This window comes from Microcebus murinus, chromosome 22 (assembly GCF_040939455.1).
Source record: "Microcebus murinus isolate Inina chromosome 22, M.murinus_Inina_mat1.0, whole genome shotgun sequence".
Classification (NCBI taxonomy): Eukaryota; Metazoa; Chordata; class Mammalia; order Primates; family Cheirogaleidae; genus Microcebus; species Microcebus murinus.
This window is the reverse complement of record NC_134125.1, coordinates 20,208,982-20,226,135: the sequence shown is the minus strand read 5'-3', so window position 1 is coordinate 20,226,135 and position 17,154 is coordinate 20,208,982. Positions and strand designations below refer to the sequence as shown.

Genomic DNA, 17,154 nt, shown 5'->3' with positions numbered 1-17,154 from the left:
ACGTGATCATCACATCATCTCAGGCTGAGAACAGGACCCATTAACAGGATCACAAGTTTTTACTTTCATATAAAAAGACATGCACCAGTATTACAACGTTTATCCTCAGACTGGTTACATTAGTAGCCACTTCTCTTCAAAAACTAATTTTTCTAACACTACCCTCACTTTAGCAAGTGAGACCCACCATAATTCCCTAGTACAATGACAGTGAAATGAAATGGCAGAAAACAAGAGGACAGCCATCACAATCCAGTGTTTTAAAGCACTTGCTGACTGTATCAGAGCTACATGTGAACAATAATTCAAATGCTAGATGTATGATAAATCTTGGCAAGGCAGAGTTAAGACACAATCCCAAAAACTGGCAGAGAAGAAAGCATTTACTCCTTCTGGGAATAATTTGGTTTCAGGTAATACCATTTTATTTCTTAAAACTCAAAGTGACTTTAACTTTAAAAAAAAAAAAGCACACACAAATTTTCTTCCTTCTCCAAGTAAACTTTCCCATAAATTTCCATAAAATTTACAAATGTATCAAAAGGAACTAAAAAACTCTGGTCCAATGAGAAGTCTACAAGTAGTGGAAACAAATAAAAAACAAAATAGTTACGCAGTTTTCACAGCACTACTGAATTAAAGTTACAGAAGCTCGGTTTTTAAAGGCAGTTAAAGTAATTGTTTTTAAAAATTCTGCTCAATTCTTTCCTCTCCACAAGAATACATATCTTGTTCTGTGTCTGAAGACAGTATTGCCTTTAGGAAGGAAAGAAACAGGTCCTTTCTTTTCAACCAGTAAGTAGTCCTTCACCCAAAAGCAATAGTTGACATCTCAGCTCTTCACGGAGGGGTTCTACCCCACTCCATGCAATCCAAGGCTAGCCTCACAATCCCTTGGCCTGAGAGTACTTTGCTGAATCCACCTCTTTTTTTTTTCCCCCAGAATCTTTAGGGCTCAAAAGTCTACACACCTTTTTATATTAGCTTATTTTTCTATGTTTCTACACTTCAGTGGACTTTCCTTCTGTACATATATTCTCAACTCAGAACCCTGGATCATCAACATTACCAAATCAACTGCCCAAATGCTATCTACAATGAACAAATGCTTCTGTTCAAGACAACCTTAAGGCATTTTCAGTAGTACGAGTCATACTCTCTATGTGGCACATAACAATTAAATGGAAATAATTCCTTCCATGTGGCATCCACAAAATAAACACACCAATGAAGCATCAGAAACCAGATAATTCAACCTACATTTTGAGGAGGTCTTTGCATGAGAAATGATCCTGATCACTGACAGGTAAGTTAAATGTTTGCAAAAAGACTTTTACACAAGAGCAGTTATGTAAAACTGGCAAGGCTGATATGGAACAACTAATGACCTCCTATCAGTGTGAAACCAGAGGATTTGCCCTTACACTGGTGGGCTATGGGAGGTAGCAAACTTGTTTCATGAGAACTTATCGCACACAAACATTATATGGTCTCCATATGCTATGCTATCTTTACACACTGGTCAGATTATTTAGAACAGTGTGTGTTTTAAATTCCCAAACGTGCAGTTGAAAATTTCACTAAAAATATAGCACAGGTCGAGGAAAAGAAGAGCCTGGGGGACCTCTAGGGTGCTGGCAATGTTCTATTTCTTGGTCTGAATGGTTACTTGGGAGTTTGCATTGTAATTCTTTGTTAAACTGGACATATGCTTTAGACGCTTTTCTATATGAGATGTACGTGGGGGAAACATCTACTATTATTCAAGATAGGAGCTTAGATACTTTACCCAAGCTGCAGAGATTAGAGCTCAGACTACAAGAGTTAGCACAGGGCAACTTTATGGAAGGGTAAAATGCTTTGATGTAAGGTCAAAAGGACTCAAAAAGCTTTTAAAAGGTCTAGGTTAACGCCTACATTTTGCAGGAATGGAAACTAAGGTCCAGATAAGTTATGTGACTCCCCAAAGATACCCCAGCCAGCCCTAATAAATACTATGTGTTTACATCAACCACAATTGCAATTCTTTAGTACATGGTGTTTACTGGTAAACAAGGTTTGAACACAGTCAACTGAAAAAAGGCATCACTAGCCACGCAAAAATTTCAACGTACACGTTTTGCCTTCTCAAGCTTTAGCAAGGGAGAGGGTACAAAGGGCACCCTGGAAACCATTTCCTACCAAGATGTTTTAGACTGGTTATTTCTAGGGGCACTGACCGAATAGCCAAAGCTTACCTGTTTACTAATCACAGCTGAGGGGAGCTTTAAAATTGTCCTAAGTCGCTTGATTCTGGACTCTTTCCAAATCAAAACTCTGAAGGATCTAGATCTTTTGCTGTCTTCCCTCTTATCTTCTCCCACCATCTCTAAGGCCTGGAGTTAGGAGCCTAAGAATACCAGCCCCGTCCAGGCAAAAATGCTCCACCCTAACAACCGTGGGTTAGTGTACTAACTAACGGGCTGCAAGCTGCAGGGGATGGCTAGGCTGTACTCTTCAACACTCCTTGCAGCAAGGACCATCATATCCACCACATCCTAAGAGTCCCCCCCCCCAGGCTTTCTTTCAAGTCCACTACTCGCCCCCTTTCGCTCTCCTCTATATGGCTCCACGAAATAAACAAGCCTGCCGGCCTAACGCAGGCGAATAAACGTGCGAAACCACTGCTTAAGCATAATTCAAATGCTGGCTCGGCCTTTTGTTCCTCCTAGGTCAAAGAGGCCAGAAAATTCTTTCTGGTAGGATTTCTGGTCTCTCGAACCAGGCTGGCCTTTTTATACAACGGATGTCCCTCGGCGTCTGCTGAAAAAGGGCCCTGGGAAGCCACTTAATTGCTTTTGAGGGAGGGAAGGAGGTGGGGTTAACAACGATTAAAACGGAAAAGCCCAAGGAGGCGGTAAATTGGGGGGGTCCTGTAGGGAGGAGCACATTCTGTCTAAAAGAAGCCCGGCTTGAAGAGGGAAGCCGCCGAGGGGACAGCAACGCTGGACGCCCCAGCCGACCAGGCCGTAAGAATGACGGGGCTCCAGCTCATAGGCCGGCGCCCCTCGGCTCACAAATCCGCGATGTCCTTTTTGTTTATTTGCTTTTCCCCCGGGTTTCTCCATGAGGGAAAGTCGCCCTCGGGCTAGGGCCGCCTCCCTGAAAACGGGGAGGGGAGGGCCACAGGGGCAGCAGACCCGCGGCGTCTCGAGCTGCCATCTGGGCTCCCCCGCCGGTTTCGAGGTGACGGGCTCAAAGCCCGGCCGAATCCCCCCCTTCCTCACGCGGGGCCTCGGAGGCCGCAGGCCCCGCCCACGTGGCGGGCGGCCCGGAGCGCGGGGCCCGACTGCCACACAATGGAGGCTAAAGCAGGCCCCGCGCGCCCCCGCCGCCGCGAGCCCCCCGCGCCCCGCGCGCCGGAAGGTTCCAGAACCGGCCCGCCCGGTGGGGGGAGGGGAGGGGAACGCGCGCCCTCGAGCTCATCGAGGCGCGGCGGGTACCTCCAACCTCTCTCGGCTACTCCGCTCAGTCGCCCTGACAACCCCCAGAGACAAGCGGCCCCTAGTTTGGGCGTCCAAGCTGTCGCCAGCGCCACCGCAGTTCCACCACACTCACCCGTGGACGCCATTTTCTATCCTTCCTCCTCGTTCTCTCAACGTCCGTCTCCCTCTCGCTTTCCCTCTAGGCGCCGCACTGCGCAGGCGCAAAAGCCGCAACCTCGGGCGCTACCATCGGGCCAGGCCACGGGGGTGGGATAAGAAGGATGAACACTGCTTTCTCGTTCTTCACGTCTGCAGCTCTTGTCCCAGTCCTCGCTAAAGAGCGCCAGACGTGACGCGAGGGTCAAAACAGCGCCTAAGGAGCCAAAGCGCCGGGGACTGGGTCTCGGTATCAAACCGGAGCGGTTCTCTGCACGAGCTCAGGTGGTTGGGAATGGTTACGTCCGCGGGCTCTAGGGACCGTCTCTGAAGAGTCTGCCCTGGAGAGAAACGGAGAGCGGCGGGAGGGCTGGGGGAAGGGACCCGGGCCTAGAACAACTGCTGACTAATCGGCAGGCGGCGGAGGCGAGGGAGGGGGTGGCGCGCCGGCCAGTCGGCCGGGGTCACGCGCCTACGTGTGTGCGGAATGGGTTCGGGGTTCCCGGGTATCGGCCCGGAGCTCGAGGCCCGACTCCCCGCCGGGAGCCCCGCCCGGCCCTCCGGGGTGGGGGGCGCGCTCCGCAGTGAGTACCCGGACACGTGGCCGGCCCCGAGACCTCCCCCGCCCCAGTAACGGTCGGGTGGAGAAGGCCCTTTAATCTTCCTGCATCCAGTACCTACCTTTGTTTCTACAGAAGGGGAAACTGAGGCCCAAGGAAATTGAGTACCTTTACAGTCACAAAGCTGAGTTCGACCCAGACAGACCCTGGGACCCCCACTCTGTCCACCACCCGGAAGAATCTTCCCTGTCCCTGTCTTCCCATTCTGTCCTCCTGGTTTCCCAGTAAGGTAGGCAGGGCCTGTCGGGGCACAGCCCCCTTTTATAGGACGAGGAAACTGAGGTCCCGCGGGTTCAAGTCCCAGTTCTGAGCGTCCATGGCTAAGTCCTTCACCCTTGCTAAAGTGCCTGGTCAGGGGGACGGTTGTGAGGGTGCAGGAGGAGGCTTACCGTGGGTGCCTTGGTCCCAGACCCTGCTTCCAGGTGGGGCTGACACCTGCCCACCTTGAAGCTCAGTCCAGCCCCCTAGGTGGTGCCCAGGTCCCGGAAAGGTCAGGGCTCACCCTCAAATCCCCCAGCAGGCCCAGGAGCCAAGCCAACCTCTTTCTTTCATTGAATACATGTGAATCACCAGCTGTGTGCTGGGAGTGCCCCGGGGAACTTGGGGATGAGTTACGAGAAGCTTCCCCTCAAGAGTTCAGACCACTTGCCTAGGGAGACAGGCCAAGCTATGCTCATAGGGTAGGATAAGAGCCATAATGTGGGGGGGCAGGGGTGGGGAAGGGGACATTTGAGCTGGGCTTTAAAGGGTGAGTAGGAGTTTGCCTGTTGGAGAGATGGAGGAAAGGACATTTTAGGCAGGAGAGCTTTCCACATTTTTGCTACAGGAAAGTAGTGGACGCAGAGGATACCCTTGGCAAGGGAGCAGATTAGGCAGCCTTCTTGTCTCTCTGGGATCCTGCTTCCTACCTTGAATCTGCCCCATGGGAGTCCTGGGACAAAGAAGCCTGACCAGGGGTGAAGGGGTTCAGTAGGGCCTGGAAGACAGGCTTGAGGCAAAGGGATAGCACAGGGGAGAAAAAGCCTTGCTTTGTGGGCAGGGAATGGCCCTCTTTGAAGGCCAAAGATGGGAATCAACTGGTCTTGAACTCCTGGCCTCAAGCGATGCTCCCTCCTTGGCCTCCCAAAGCTGTGGGATTACAGGCATGAGCTACCATGCCAGGCCAGAAAAGGATTTTACTAATCCCCATTTTACAGATGAGGAAGGAGAGGCTCACAGGTTGGGAAACTTGCCCAAGGACTTAAAGCAAAAAGAGGTGGAGTGGACACTGGAACTTTCTGGTGCAAAGGGAGCTATGGCCAGAGAGGCTGTGTTCAGGGCTGGGGAGGAAAGGGACATCTCAGTCCCAGGTCACAGTATGGCTGAGGGTGTGGGACTCCTGCTGCCCCTCCTCTACCCCTTCTACCCCAACTCCTCCCCAACTCCTGCTTGCCCATTGGCTGGCCCCACCCTCCTGGTCAGGGGCAGCTGAGGCCATCTGGAGCCCTAAGGCTGGGCACAGCGGAGGGAGGAAGATGGTCACCTAAGGGAAGGGGGAGGCAGAAGAGGGCTAGAGATGGTACTAAATTTGCCCTGGGGGACTGTACCCCTATTTATGGGAGTCCATGGCCCTAGTTCAACATCCCTGGCCCTGTTCCTCTCACTCAAGACTTCAGGGCCTATTAGGACTCAACTCTTAGTGCCTGTCCCCTGCCCACCACCACACACAGGCAAGATGAGATGATTAATAAGCACACAGGTTAGGGTCTGAGCTCCACCATGACCAGGCTGCTGGGCCTGCCGCTCTAGCCTGTTTCCACCTCTGTAAAATGGGGCTGTTGGTAAGGTAGTTGAGAGGGTGTCGATGAGATAATGCTACAATAATAACTGTTATGTTTCCTCACCCCCAGCACCCCAGCCCCAGGACGACCCTTGACCACGACCACCTTCAGCCAAACTATGTGTGCCCAGGGCCCCCCTGGCCAGCTGTCCCCGGCACTGCCTCTCGCCTCCTCAGTCCTGATGCTGTTGCTGAGCAGCCTGTGGCTGGCGGGGGCCGGCCCCAGCCTGGCCCTGGCCCCGGAGCTGCTGCTGGACCCGTGGCAGGGTGAGGGCAGCCACACGGACCTTGGAGGAGGCAGGAACCTGCTGTAGGGCCTGAGAGCAGTTGGTAGGAGCAGTGAGTGCCCTGAGGAGGCTGGCCTTAGACAGGAGCATGCCCAGCTCACCCATGGCCAAGAAGGGAGGGCAGAGGTGTCTCGGGAACCCAAGGGTAGGAGTTCTTTTCTGACAGCTTCCCTTTGTGACCGCTTGCCCTTGAAATAAAACCTAAGACTTTCAGCCTAAGCATGAGGATGGGGAAGAGGCTTGTAGGGTTCAAGGAATGACCCTAGTTGAGCACCTGTTTCTCAGTAATAACAACAGGTCCGATTTACATTTGAGGAACCCAAATGATGCTTGGAGAGGTTAGGTGATTTGTCCAAGGTCACAGCTTTGGGGAATGGGGTAGCCGCAGATTGGAATAGGCAGTCTCATCAGAACTCATGTTGTCAACAGGGTGTGATTTGGTCAATAAGTGAAGCGCCTCCATGGTGCCTGGGACGCAGTGGTTGCTCACTAGCTGGCTGCTAGTGAGGAGACCGAGTGGTGGGTCAGTCAGGCTTGTTCTGTTTAATGCAGCAGGGGAGTAGCCATGGTTTTTGGCAGCCCTCGGTCCCCTCTACCAATGGTTAAGTGCTGGCAGTGGGCGGACTGGCTCTTGGAGAGGGGAGGCTGGCTCGGTGGGTGGCCCTGGGGGAGGGTAACCCCCAGCCCAGCACACTGGGGCCAGCCTTGAAGGTTGGGGCCACAAACCTGGCACATAAGCCCTTTCTCTCTCCCAGTGTACCGGCTACTGACCCATGCCCTGGGCCACACGGCCCTGCCCGGCCTGCTCCTGAGCCTGCTGCTCCTGCCTGCCCTGGGGTGGCAACAGGAGTGCCACCTGGGCACGCTGCGGTTCCTGCATGCCTCCACCCTGCTCGCCTTGGCCACTGGCCTGCTGGCTGTACTGCTGGCAGGCCTTGGGGTGTCCAGTGCAGCCAGCAGCTGCGGGTACATGCCTGTGCACCTGGCCATGCTGGCTGGGCAGGGTCACTACTCTAGACAGCCCCATGGGGCGCTGCCACCATGGCTGCTGCCATGGCTGCTCCTCGCCCTGACCCCATTGCTCAGCTCTGAGCCACCCTTCCTGCATCTCCTTTGTGGCCTCCTTGCTGGCCTGGCCTGTATCCTTTGCCTGAGCCCAGGGCCCGTGGGGACATGTGGGTCCTGTGGGTGCCTAGGAAGGGAGTGGCACAAGGGGGTGAGGCCTGAGCAATGCCAGGACGCTGTGCACACACATGCCAGGAGCACCTCCGAGTCCTCTTCTGCGCCACACTCTGGGCTGGGGACTGGAGCTCATGACCAGGTGCAGGTGCCAGTGACAATTTAAAAGGCTCCGCGTGGGGAGCCTGGGAGGGCTAAGGTGGCAGTCGCCTGGCACTTCACTCTGTGAAGGTGGCATCTGAACAGAGACATGCATGAGGAGGGGTTTGGGTGAGGAGAAGTGAAAAGAGAGAGTGGGTCAGGCAGAGGTGGCAGATGGTGCAACTGTTGGGGCTGGGGACAGGCAGGCTCTGTCCCTCCCTGGGAACAGAGAGGCAGTGACCTGTGGCCAGGGGTACAGTGGCTTCAACATAGGCATTTGCTATTTGCTCTCAAGATGCTTAATACCTGTCATGGGACACATCCTGCCAAAGAGAGCAGGCTGACCCTTGCAGTCGCTCTGGCTTTCAGGAGAGCAGTCTGTCTTGGGCTGGCATGCAATGCGGCCCACGCCTGGCTGGTTTCGGTTTCCTTGACTGGCTGCCCTGCCCTGGGCAGACAGACGCCGCTGGGGCCTTCTGGTGGCTGGAGCTGTCGGAGCAGCGGCTGCAGGCACTGCAAGAGGGCGTCGTGTGCAGGACCCTGGCAGGGTGCTGGCCGCTGAAGCTCTTTCCCACCCCAGGCAGCCTGGCTGAGCTGCCTTTCGTCGATCCTGCCAGAGTGAGGTGAGGGTGACGCTGGGGACACTGTTCCGGGTGGTGGATGCCATGCCCGGCCATGCTCAGGCCTCTTCTGCTTCTGCTCCTCCAGGCCTCCCTTCCCTGGGCCTCCTTACGTGGCCTCCCCTGGCTTCTGGTCCCACAGTGAAAGCACAGGTCCGTTCCCGCTGGGCCTGAGGCCTGTGCAGCCGACCTGGGAGGGCTCCTCGGAGGTGGGCCCGGACTGGGCCGGGGCCAGCTTCTCCCCAGGGTCTCCGCTGTGGGCGGCCCTGGACGAGCAGATGCTGCAGGAGGGGATCCAGGCCTCGCTCCTTGACGGGTCGGCCCAGAGCCCACTATGGCTGTCCAAGTCCTCTGTCTCCTCTCTGCGGTAAGCAGGTGGGCAGGGATGGCGTCCTTAGGTGTCGGGGCTGGGGTGGCCCTGACACTCCCTCCTTGTCCCCCGCACACCCTACAGGCTACAGCAGCTGGAGCGCATGGGCTTCCCCACGGAGCAGGCGGTGGTGGCACTGGCAGCCATGGGCCGTGTGGAGGGTGCCGTGTCACTGCTGGTTGGTGGGCAGGTGGGCGCAGAGGCCCTGGTGACCGAGGGGAGAGGTGGGCTTCCCCACCCTGAGGGCCCTGGGCCCCCCTAGCCCAGGCGGAAGGTGGGAGCACCGGGCCCTTGGGTGATGAGGTCTGGCCCATAGGTGGGTAGCCTGAGCCCCCACTCTGTCTACTGAGGGCCACCGGGGGTATGGGGCACCCCTGGGGGCAGGAGAGGCCCCCCAGCATGCTGCCCTGGTACTATTTAAAATAAAAGTCAGTTTGTTTTTCAACCTGGACCTCCTTAGAGGCAGCAGTTGTGTCTGACTCTTCCGCGTTGGCATTAATGAGTGAGTGATCAACGAACAAACGACCGCAGGAGGAGCTGTTCCTTGTCTGGCCCTGGGCAGCCTCTTCCTGCTTGTTTCCGGCTAGTGTCCCCCCATCAGGTCTCAGCCTGGGCGGCCCTTCCCGGCTGCCCCCGTCTGAGCACACACTGAGACCAGGCTCGTGGGATCAGAGGGGCCTTTATTGGCCAGTACACGGCGACCTCCTGTGTCTGTCACAAACACTGGTGGGAGCAGGCGGCCCCTTCCTCTCTGTGTCCCCGACCCCGACCTGGGACACTGGGAAGGGGCTGGGGGCTCGAGGCAGAACTGAGGCAAGGAGCCCCCACAGTCCAGCCAGAGATGAGGCAGCCTGACCTCAGGGTTGGGGTCCCAGCACTGGAAAATAAGAACGGGGTCGCAGGGGGCTCCCCACGGTTTGGCTGGGGAGGAAAGTGAGGGAGACCCCTCTGGTCGTCCCTGCATGTGCTGGGGGCCAGACAGAGCTCTAGCTCCCGGCTCCCAGCTCCCCAGTGCCTCTGGGCCGGGGTGCCAGTGAGACAGGAAGCCCCGTACCTCCGACCCCTCCTTGAAGGCCCGCATTACCCCTTTCCGCACAGGGAAACCGAGACCCTGGCCTCATCCCCTCCTCCAGCTCGGGCCCCAGTCCCTGCTCAGCCTTGGACATGTGCAAGGTGCCCGGGCCAATACTTGCCCACCCCTAAGGCCTGGATGGCAGAAGGGACCCTGAGGACATTAATAAATATGGACGGGCGGTCCCTGGAGGCAGCTGGCCAGGTCCGGGCTGGGAAGGGAAGCCTGGCTTGGTCCGCCCCAGGGGCCGCCACCGCCCTCAGCCTCTCTCGTTCCGGCTCTTGGGGGCCACGATCCGGTAGTTGGCCGCGTGTCCGCCCCTCTTGCCCCGAAGGAGGCTGGGGGTCCCCGTGCCAGCAGGGCCTGCCCCAGACCCCAGCTCTGGTTCTGCCGGAGGGAAGGAGAAGGAGAAAGGCCACGTTAGGGGGTCCATGTGGGGTGCTCACCTCCTCTTGGCCCTCTGCGGGGTGGCAGCACCAGGCACCCTCTGCTGAGTGCAGTCCACCCTGCTGTCTGGGAGCAGAGCTGTGGGAGGGAAGAGGGTCTGCAGGCTGGTGAGTGCCTGCCCCCAGCACTTAGCCCCCCCACCCAACGAGAGCTCTCAGGGCCTCTGTGACGCCTGCTTTGTCAAGCGGGGATGACCAGATCCACTGTGTGTGTGAGATGCTGAGCACACAGCGAATGCGCCATAAAACATATGGTGCTTTTTATCTGTCCCACATTTTGGGGTGGAGGTGTGCCCTGAATCCCCCCATTTCATAGCTGGATAAACCGAGCGAGGGAATAGACTCACTTGGGCGAGGCTGCCAGTTGGGGAAAAGGCTCAGCAGGGCCAGGCCCTGCCCTGCCACTGACCTCTACGGACCACTGAGCACTACTGTGCAGCCTTGGGCAATTGGCCCCCTAGGCTGGTGTGGCTTTGACCCAAGTCTCTTGCAGGTCTGGTCACTGTGAGTTGGTCAAGAGATGTACACTTACATGATCAAACGCCTCGGTTTCCCCGGGCCCCACGTAGTGCCTGGCTGAGTGGCGGTGGCAGCAAACCTTTACTGATGGAGCCCAAAGAGCTAGAGCTTAATAGGGGAGAGACCCAGGGTGGATCCCTGGCTTTACCATTGCTATCCCTGTGACCCTGAGGGAGCCACATGAGCCCTCTGAGCCTCTGTTTCTTCATCTGTAAAATGGGCATAGTTTTGCCCACCTTGTGTCCTAATTGTAAGGATTAGAGATGACCAATGTAACTCCCCCAGCTGGGCCAGACATGTCATAGCTGTTACTATTACTGTTGTTAACTCATAACCTAAACACGAACTCCATCTGGGTCTTTAGTTAGCACCTGCGGTGTATGCTGGGCCAACTGGGAGTGTCCCATCCCCTTCTGTGTTCCTCCCCTCCTGCACCTTTCCCTCCAGGCCCAACCCAAGCTCAAGGGGCTGCCCTCCCAGGCTCGTGGCCACTGACAGTGGGCACCAACCTTTCAGGCTACGTGGTACTTCTTCCCTGGACTGTCAGAGACAGAGCCGGCTGAAGGCAGGGAGGGACAAATCTGGGGCCAGAGTGGCCCAAATATGTCCCTTCTAGCTCCTGCCCCCCAATCCTCCTGAGAAGGTTGGGGACACCTAAAAGGTGCTGAGAGCCCAAGATTTGGTTGTTGGACCCCCTCTGTAAAAGGAGAGGTCTCGGAGATGGTCACTGATGTTTCTAGAAGTCAGAGAAGCCATGTGGCATGGTGGGAGGGGCTCTCGGACCCCACACACTTTCCAACCTCTAGCCCCCTGCTCATGCGAGCCTCTGTCACGACTGCCCTTCCTACTCCTCCCCCAGCCCCCTCGCAGGGGACTCCCAGGCCCCCATGCGAGTATCCCATCTTCCCAGGAGTCTTCTCCAACCCGCAGTGAGAAGTGACTCTTCCTCACTCACATCCTCTGCTGCTCCTGTACCCCTTATCCCTAAAGATACCAAGGACTCCCTGCCACTTGACAGGCAGCGCCTCAAGACGGGGACCTCTCTGCTCTCCAGGGCCCCAGTGACACCCAGGCCCGGCGTTCAGTAGGGGCTCGCTGGGGTTTCGCTGAATGAGGAGGCTTGGCTCTAACCTTGACCCTCCTTGCCTGGGACCTGTCTCCCAGCTTGTAAAATAGATTCGAGGTAGGACGTGCTGTCGTCGAGGCCTCTGTGAGCTGATGTGCTTGATGGGATATGGGATGGGGCAGTCAGGCAGGGAAGGAACAGAGCCAGGCCCTGAGGCAGCCAATCCCGTCCTCAGCCTCACCCCCAGGAGCCAGGTGTAGGAACAGGAACTGCCTACCTGGTGCCTAACCTCCTCCTGTGCCACCCAACCCGCCTTCTAGCACTTTCTCAATCTGGGCCCTATCAGATTCTCTAGCCCCTACGTTCTTTCTGGTCTCTTGGCCCTTGCTCATGATGTTTCTCTCTGCCTGTTAACTCTCCCCAGATCTTTGCCCTTCAGTGATGTCTCCACTTAGACATCACCTCCTCCAGGAAGCCCTCCCTGAGACCCCCTCCGACCTCCCCCAGGCCTGGGCTAGAGGCACTTCTGTGTTCCCACAGCTGCCTGTAGTTGCTCCACTGTGGGATATCTCCCCTTAGGTTTCACTGCCAGTGCCAGGGCTCTCCCCAGCCCCCTAAGCTCCATGAGGGCAGGCTGTATCTGTTTCATCTGGTGGAGCCTGTGCCGGCAAGGTGCCTGGCACAGAGCAGGTACTCATTCACTGGAGAACTAGTTACCAGAGGCTTCTCTGCCAGGCACCATCTGCTGCACGTATGGAAGGATGAAGAATGAGTGCTCTCTGGCCTGGGCCAAGCATTGGAAGGCACCTTCTGCATGCCTGAGCCCTTCCCAGGCCTTTCCTGGAAGGGGCTGCCCGGGGCTGCCCGCCCTGCCATTACCTGGCCAGATGATGGCTTCCAGCAGGGTGACCCGTCTGGCCAGGAGCTCCAGCTGAGCCTGCTGCTGCAGGAAGCTCTGTAAGCTAGGAGCCTGATGGGAGATCGAGAAGAGCAGACGGTGCGAGTCTGGCCTCTGAGGGCTGGGCTGGGGAGCCGAGGGGGGACGGCAGTGCCAGCTGGCTTCAGGGCGGGAGCCTGGGTGTGAGTCTCTATGGAGACCTCTGTCTCCACTTCTAAGGTGGGGACAGGGATTGTCTGGCTCCTCAAGTGACCAGATGGCTGGGGAATTGCTCTGTGAATGCCTGGGGTGCAGGTCTGGCTCTCTCAGGCCCCCAGAGGGACAGGTTAGAAGGATCAAAGGGGGACCGGAAAGGGGGACACCTGAGGCCAGGAGGGCTTGCTCTGTGAGAGCCCGTGGGGCCTTATGGCGGAGGAGGGTCAGAACTAGCACGTGGTCCCCTGGGGCCTGCACTGGGCTCTGTCACCCATAGTCCCCTGCACTTCTGGAGTCCCCAGCTCCATGACCTACTGTCCTGTGGGCCTGGAGACCTGACTCTGTTACCCATGCTAAAGCCGGACTAGAGTCTGGGTCTACTACCCATAATCCTCCTGGAGGCCTGGGCTCTGACTTCGTTACCCATAATTCCCTGCACAGCTGGAATCTGGCTCTGTTACCCACAGTCCCCTGCTGGTCTGGAGTTTGGGTCCATTGCCTGTAAGTTTTTCCAAACCTGAAATCTGTCATCCCTGGTTCCCTATAGGCCTGGAAACCACGCTACCCACAACGCCTGGAGGCTGAGGTATGACCCCAGCGGTGGGGCCTGCGTTTCTAGGCCACCCTGCAGCTGTGGAGGAGGGGACCCGTCAGAGGGCCTCCCGGGCCCACACTTGACCAGGGCACACCTTCTACAGCCTCATGACTGGGACTAGGCCAGTTCTGCCCCAGGAGGGCTTGGGGAAGGCCGGCAGGCAGGGGCTGGGCTGTCTGTCCGTCTGTCTGTCTCTACTCACCATAGAGCCCAATCATTGTTTCCAAGATTAAAACCCTCTCAGCTAAAATCTTCAAAGCCTCGCGTAGTTGGTGCAACCCCTCCCCCTGCGGAGGAAAGAGACAGATGCAGCCGTGAAGGGGGCTGGGGAGGGGACCCTGCAAAGCCTGTTGGTGGCCCATGCCCCACCCGGGACATGCACCTGCAGCCCCGCACCACCTGCCGCAGCCTGGGTCCCCTGGACAGTCAGAGCAAGACCAAGAGATGACAGGAGGGGGTAAGGCAGGCGAAGCAACTCCTGAAAGACCTCAGAAAGTCCCATTGGATCCCAGCCAGCTGCTCTCCCTGCACTGGGCAGAGTGGCTGTCCACAGCCTGCCACGGAGCCTGTTCCGGAGCCACCCCTGAGCTTGCCATGGAACCTGCCCCAGGGCTGCCACAGGCCTCCCCGTCCTCTAATCTTTGTCGCCTAAGACTAGCTGCTCTCCCATCACCTGCACAATTCCTGCCACATCCCTGGGCCGCCTATGCTCTTATTTACTTTATATTCTTTTGTTTTTGAGACGGAGTCTTGCTCTGTCACCTGGGCTGACATCATCTGTGGCATCAGCCTAGCTCACAGCAACCTCAAACTCCTGGGCTCAAGTGATCCTCTCGCCTCAGCCTCCTGAGTAGCTGGGACTACAGGCCCACACCATCATGCCTGGATAATTCTTCTATTTTTAGTAGAGATGGGCTCTCACTCTTGCTCAGGCTGGTCTCGAACTCCTGACTTCAAGTGATCCTCCCACCTCGGCCCCCCACAGTACTAGGATTACAGGCATGAGTCACCGCACCCAGCCTACTTCATATTCTTTAAATTGGCTTTTGCCATAAATTATCCCATTAACCTCATTATAATTAACTTATCAGTGAGGTCAGATTGGTTACCAATATTTCCAATCACACCAAATTGATATATAGATATATCAATTGATATATAGATGCTTCTTTGCTTACACCAAATTGATATATAGATGCTTCTTGACTTTCAATGGGGTTACGTCCTGATAAACCCACTGTGTGTTAAAAATCTAAGTCAAAAGTACAGTGGGCGGCTGGGCGCTGTGGCTCACGCCTGTAATCCTAGCTCTTGGGAGGCCGAGGCGGGCGGATTGCTCAAGGTCAGGAGTTCAAAACCAGCCTGAGCAAGAGCGAGACCCCGTCTCTACTATAAATAGAAAGAAATTAATTGGCCAACTGATATATATATAAAAAAATTAGCCGGGCATGGTGGCGCATGCCTGTAGTCCCAGCTACCCGGGAGGCTGAGGCAGAAGGATCACTCGAGCCCAGGAGTTTGAGGTTGCTGTGAGCTAGGCTGACGCCACGGCACTCACTCTAGCCTGGGCAACAAAAGCGAGACTCTGTCTCAAAAAAAAAAAAAAAAAAAGTACAGTGGGCTTATCTGGACGTGGCCCCTTTGTAAGCTGAGGAGCAGACTAAATGCCTATCACTTTCACACCATTATAAAGTCGAAAAATCCTGACTTGAACTATCATGAGTTCAAGGGGACTCTCAGTACATGAGTAAAATTAGGAAATGAGTTGCATTACTGCTGGGGAACCTGCGTTTAAATGCAGGCAGACCTGAGGCCCAGGCCCAGTGCCCCTTCCCCAGCCCTTCTCACTTTGGGCTTCTTCCCAAGAAAACAGCCCTCACTCTCCCAGGCTCGGCCTATGCCAGGTCTGTATTTTGGCACGTCCTGGTGCCTCACCCACAGCCCAGCCTTCTGCTTTAAGCAACACCAGTCTGCTGGGTGTGTGTCTCCGTGTCTCTGGCCCCAGGTGCTAGGGATGTGGCAATGGGCCCACAAAGCCCATCCTTGAGGCCACCCAGCTCTGGGGCTCCCCAGTCCCCAAATGGTGCCAGCTGCTGCCCAGGGCTCAGCCAGAGACCTCACTTTGACTTCCTCCCAATCTGTCTGTCCTTTCCTTCCCCGGTCTTGCCCACATTCCACACTCCCTCTTTCCTAGTCCAGCCCAAAGCTATTTCTGGAATGTAGATATCTCAATTCCAACGGAGCGCCAGGATGACAATTAGAACTACCCCAGCCCTGACAACATCTGGAGGTCTCTCTCGGGGTCCTTCCTGCAGCACAGATGAGTGAAGGGATGTATGATATGCATATTTGCACAGTTAAAATCCAATCCTTTAAGGTAGTTGTTCCCCACAAAAACATCTAAACCACCGAGAGGTCTCCTAACCTAGCCCTTATGAATGAGCTGGCCCACTAGGGCTGTCCCTTATGATCCAGCTGTCTTGTCCACATCACACAGATTGGGCTTCCCTCAGGCCACTTAATGGAGGGGTCTCAGGGTGACCACAGGCTGCACACCAAAGCAATCCCCCTTCAAGTATCACAGGAGCAGGACCTAAAAATGGATGCCTTCAAAAGTTCCATGAAACCATTCCGGCATGAACAGTGGGACAAGCTGGCATCATGAAACTTCTAACGAGGCATAATAAAAGGTCACCCTGCCTGGGCAACACAGTGAGGCTCTGTCTCTACAAAAAAAATAAATTAAAAAATTAGCTACACATGGTGGTGCACACCTATAGTCCCAGCTACTCTGGAGGCTGAGGCAGGAGGATCGCTTGAGCCCAGGAGTTTGCGGTTGCTGTGAGCTACGACTCCCCCACAGATGTTCATATATTTAACCTGCATCTCATCATGAGGAAACAATCAGACAAATTTAGACTCTGGGACATTCACAAAAAGACAAAGTCAGAAGCAGAAAAGGGCAGAGGTCTGCTCTAGATTAAAAGAGACGAGAGATGTGATAACCAAATGTGAACCTTGACTAGATCTTGGATTTTTTTAAAAAAAGAGGTTTAAAAGGCATTTTTGGGACAACGGGTAAAATTTACATGTAAGTCACACATTAAATGGCATCATTATACTGAATAAATGTTAGCTTCCTTAGGTGTGAGAGTTATTAATATTGCAGTTATTAGGGAGAATGTCCATATTCCCCCGAGATGCACGCTGAAGTGTCAGGGGAGATGTAGATGAGGTTTGTAGCTTACTTTTACTTTCAAACGAATTGGGAAAAAGACATAAATATATAAAGAGAGAAATAGAGAGCAATTGTGGCAAAATACAGTCATGCACCACATAATGACGTTTCAATGATAGGTGGAATAGCTGGATGACAGTCCCATAAGATTATGATGGAGCCGAAAAGTTCCTGTTGCCTAGCATTTACTATACTGTACTTTTTCTTGTTATTCTAGAGTATATTCCTTCTAATTATATATATAAAAAAGTTATCTGTCAAACAGCCTTGGGCAGGTCCCTCAGGAGACATTCAAGAGAAGGCATTGTTATCATAGGAGGTGACAGTTTCAGGAAAGTTACTGCCCCTAAAACCCTTCGGGTAGGACAAAATGCAGAGGCAGAAGACAGTAATATTGATGATCCTGATCCTGTGTAGGCTTAGGCAACTGTGTGTGTTTGTGTCTTAGTTTTTAACAAAAAATTTTTAA

At 54.9% G+C, this 17,154-nt stretch overlaps 3 protein-coding genes across 21 annotated transcripts in view; 1 reads left to right on the top strand and 2 right to left on the bottom strand.

Annotated features, from left to right (window-relative positions):
• Positions 1-3,743, bottom strand: part of EWSR1 (EWS RNA binding protein 1) — a 28,580-nt gene extending 24,837 nt beyond the window's left edge. For 14 of the 15 annotated variants that reach the window (XM_075996667.1, XM_075996670.1, XM_075996678.1 and 11 more), the window contains exon 1: positions 3,598-3,743. In XM_075996667.1, the coding sequence (XP_075852782.1) occupies positions 3,598-3,610 (13 nt within the window). In that variant the 5' untranslated portion in view covers positions 3,611-3,743. The remainder of the gene's footprint in view (positions 1-3,597) is intronic. The other variant, XM_075996681.1, reaches the window with a different exon arrangement.
• A 258-nt stretch (positions 3,744-4,001) lies between these two features.
• RHBDD3 (rhomboid domain containing 3) lies at positions 4,002-9,101 on the top strand. Of its 3 annotated transcripts, none has more exons than XM_012763827.3 (6): positions 4,002-4,204; positions 6,130-6,326; positions 7,102-7,485; positions 8,127-8,289; positions 8,375-8,653; positions 8,741-9,101. In XM_012763827.3, exons 2-6 carry the CDS (start codon positions 6,179-6,181, stop codon positions 8,916-8,918), a joined length of 1,152 nt encoding a protein of 383 aa, XP_012619281.1. In that variant the 5' UTR covers positions 4,002-4,204; positions 6,130-6,178; the 3' UTR covers positions 8,919-9,101. The 3 variants fall into 3 exon arrangements, with proteins under 3 accessions (XP_012619281.1, XP_075852802.1, XP_012619279.1); XM_075996687.1 differs by lacking the exon at positions 4,002-4,204 and adding an exon at positions 4,334-4,469 and having other exon boundaries at positions 8,429-8,653; XM_012763825.2 differs by lacking the exon at positions 4,002-4,204 and adding an exon at positions 4,334-4,469.
• A 788-nt stretch (positions 9,102-9,889) lies between these two features.
• EMID1 (EMI domain containing 1) overlaps positions 9,890-17,154 on the bottom strand; it is a 37,219-nt gene continuing 29,954 nt past the window's right edge. The window contains exons 15-16 of one of the 3 annotated variants that reach the window (XM_075996685.1): positions 13,650-13,734; positions 9,890-10,115 (exon numbers count right to left, since the gene is read on the bottom strand). In XM_075996685.1, coding sequence (XP_075852800.1) covers positions 9,988-10,115; positions 13,650-13,734 — 213 coding nt within the window. In that variant the 3' untranslated portion in view covers positions 9,890-9,987. Of the gene's footprint in view, positions 10,116-12,638; positions 12,730-13,649; positions 13,735-17,154 lie in introns of those variants that run through there. The other 2 variants (XM_075996684.1, XM_075996686.1) reach the window with 2 other exon arrangements.

What these genes read in the sequence shown, in the direction of transcription:
- RHBDD3 (XM_012763827.3), top strand. Translation starts at nt 6,179, where the DNA reads ATGTGTGCCCAGGGCCCCCCTGGCCAGCTGTCCCCGGCACTGCCTCTC. An exon ending in GCTGCTGGACCCGTGGCAGG is followed by an intron (nt 6,327 to 7,101) that starts GTGAGGGCAGCC and finishes TCTCTCTCCCAG; the next exon opens with TGTACCGGCTACTGACCCAT. An exon ending in TCCTCTGTCTCCTCTCTGCG is followed by an intron (nt 8,654 to 8,740) that starts GTAAGCAGGTGG and finishes CACACCCTACAG; the next exon opens with GCTACAGCAGCTGGAGCGCA.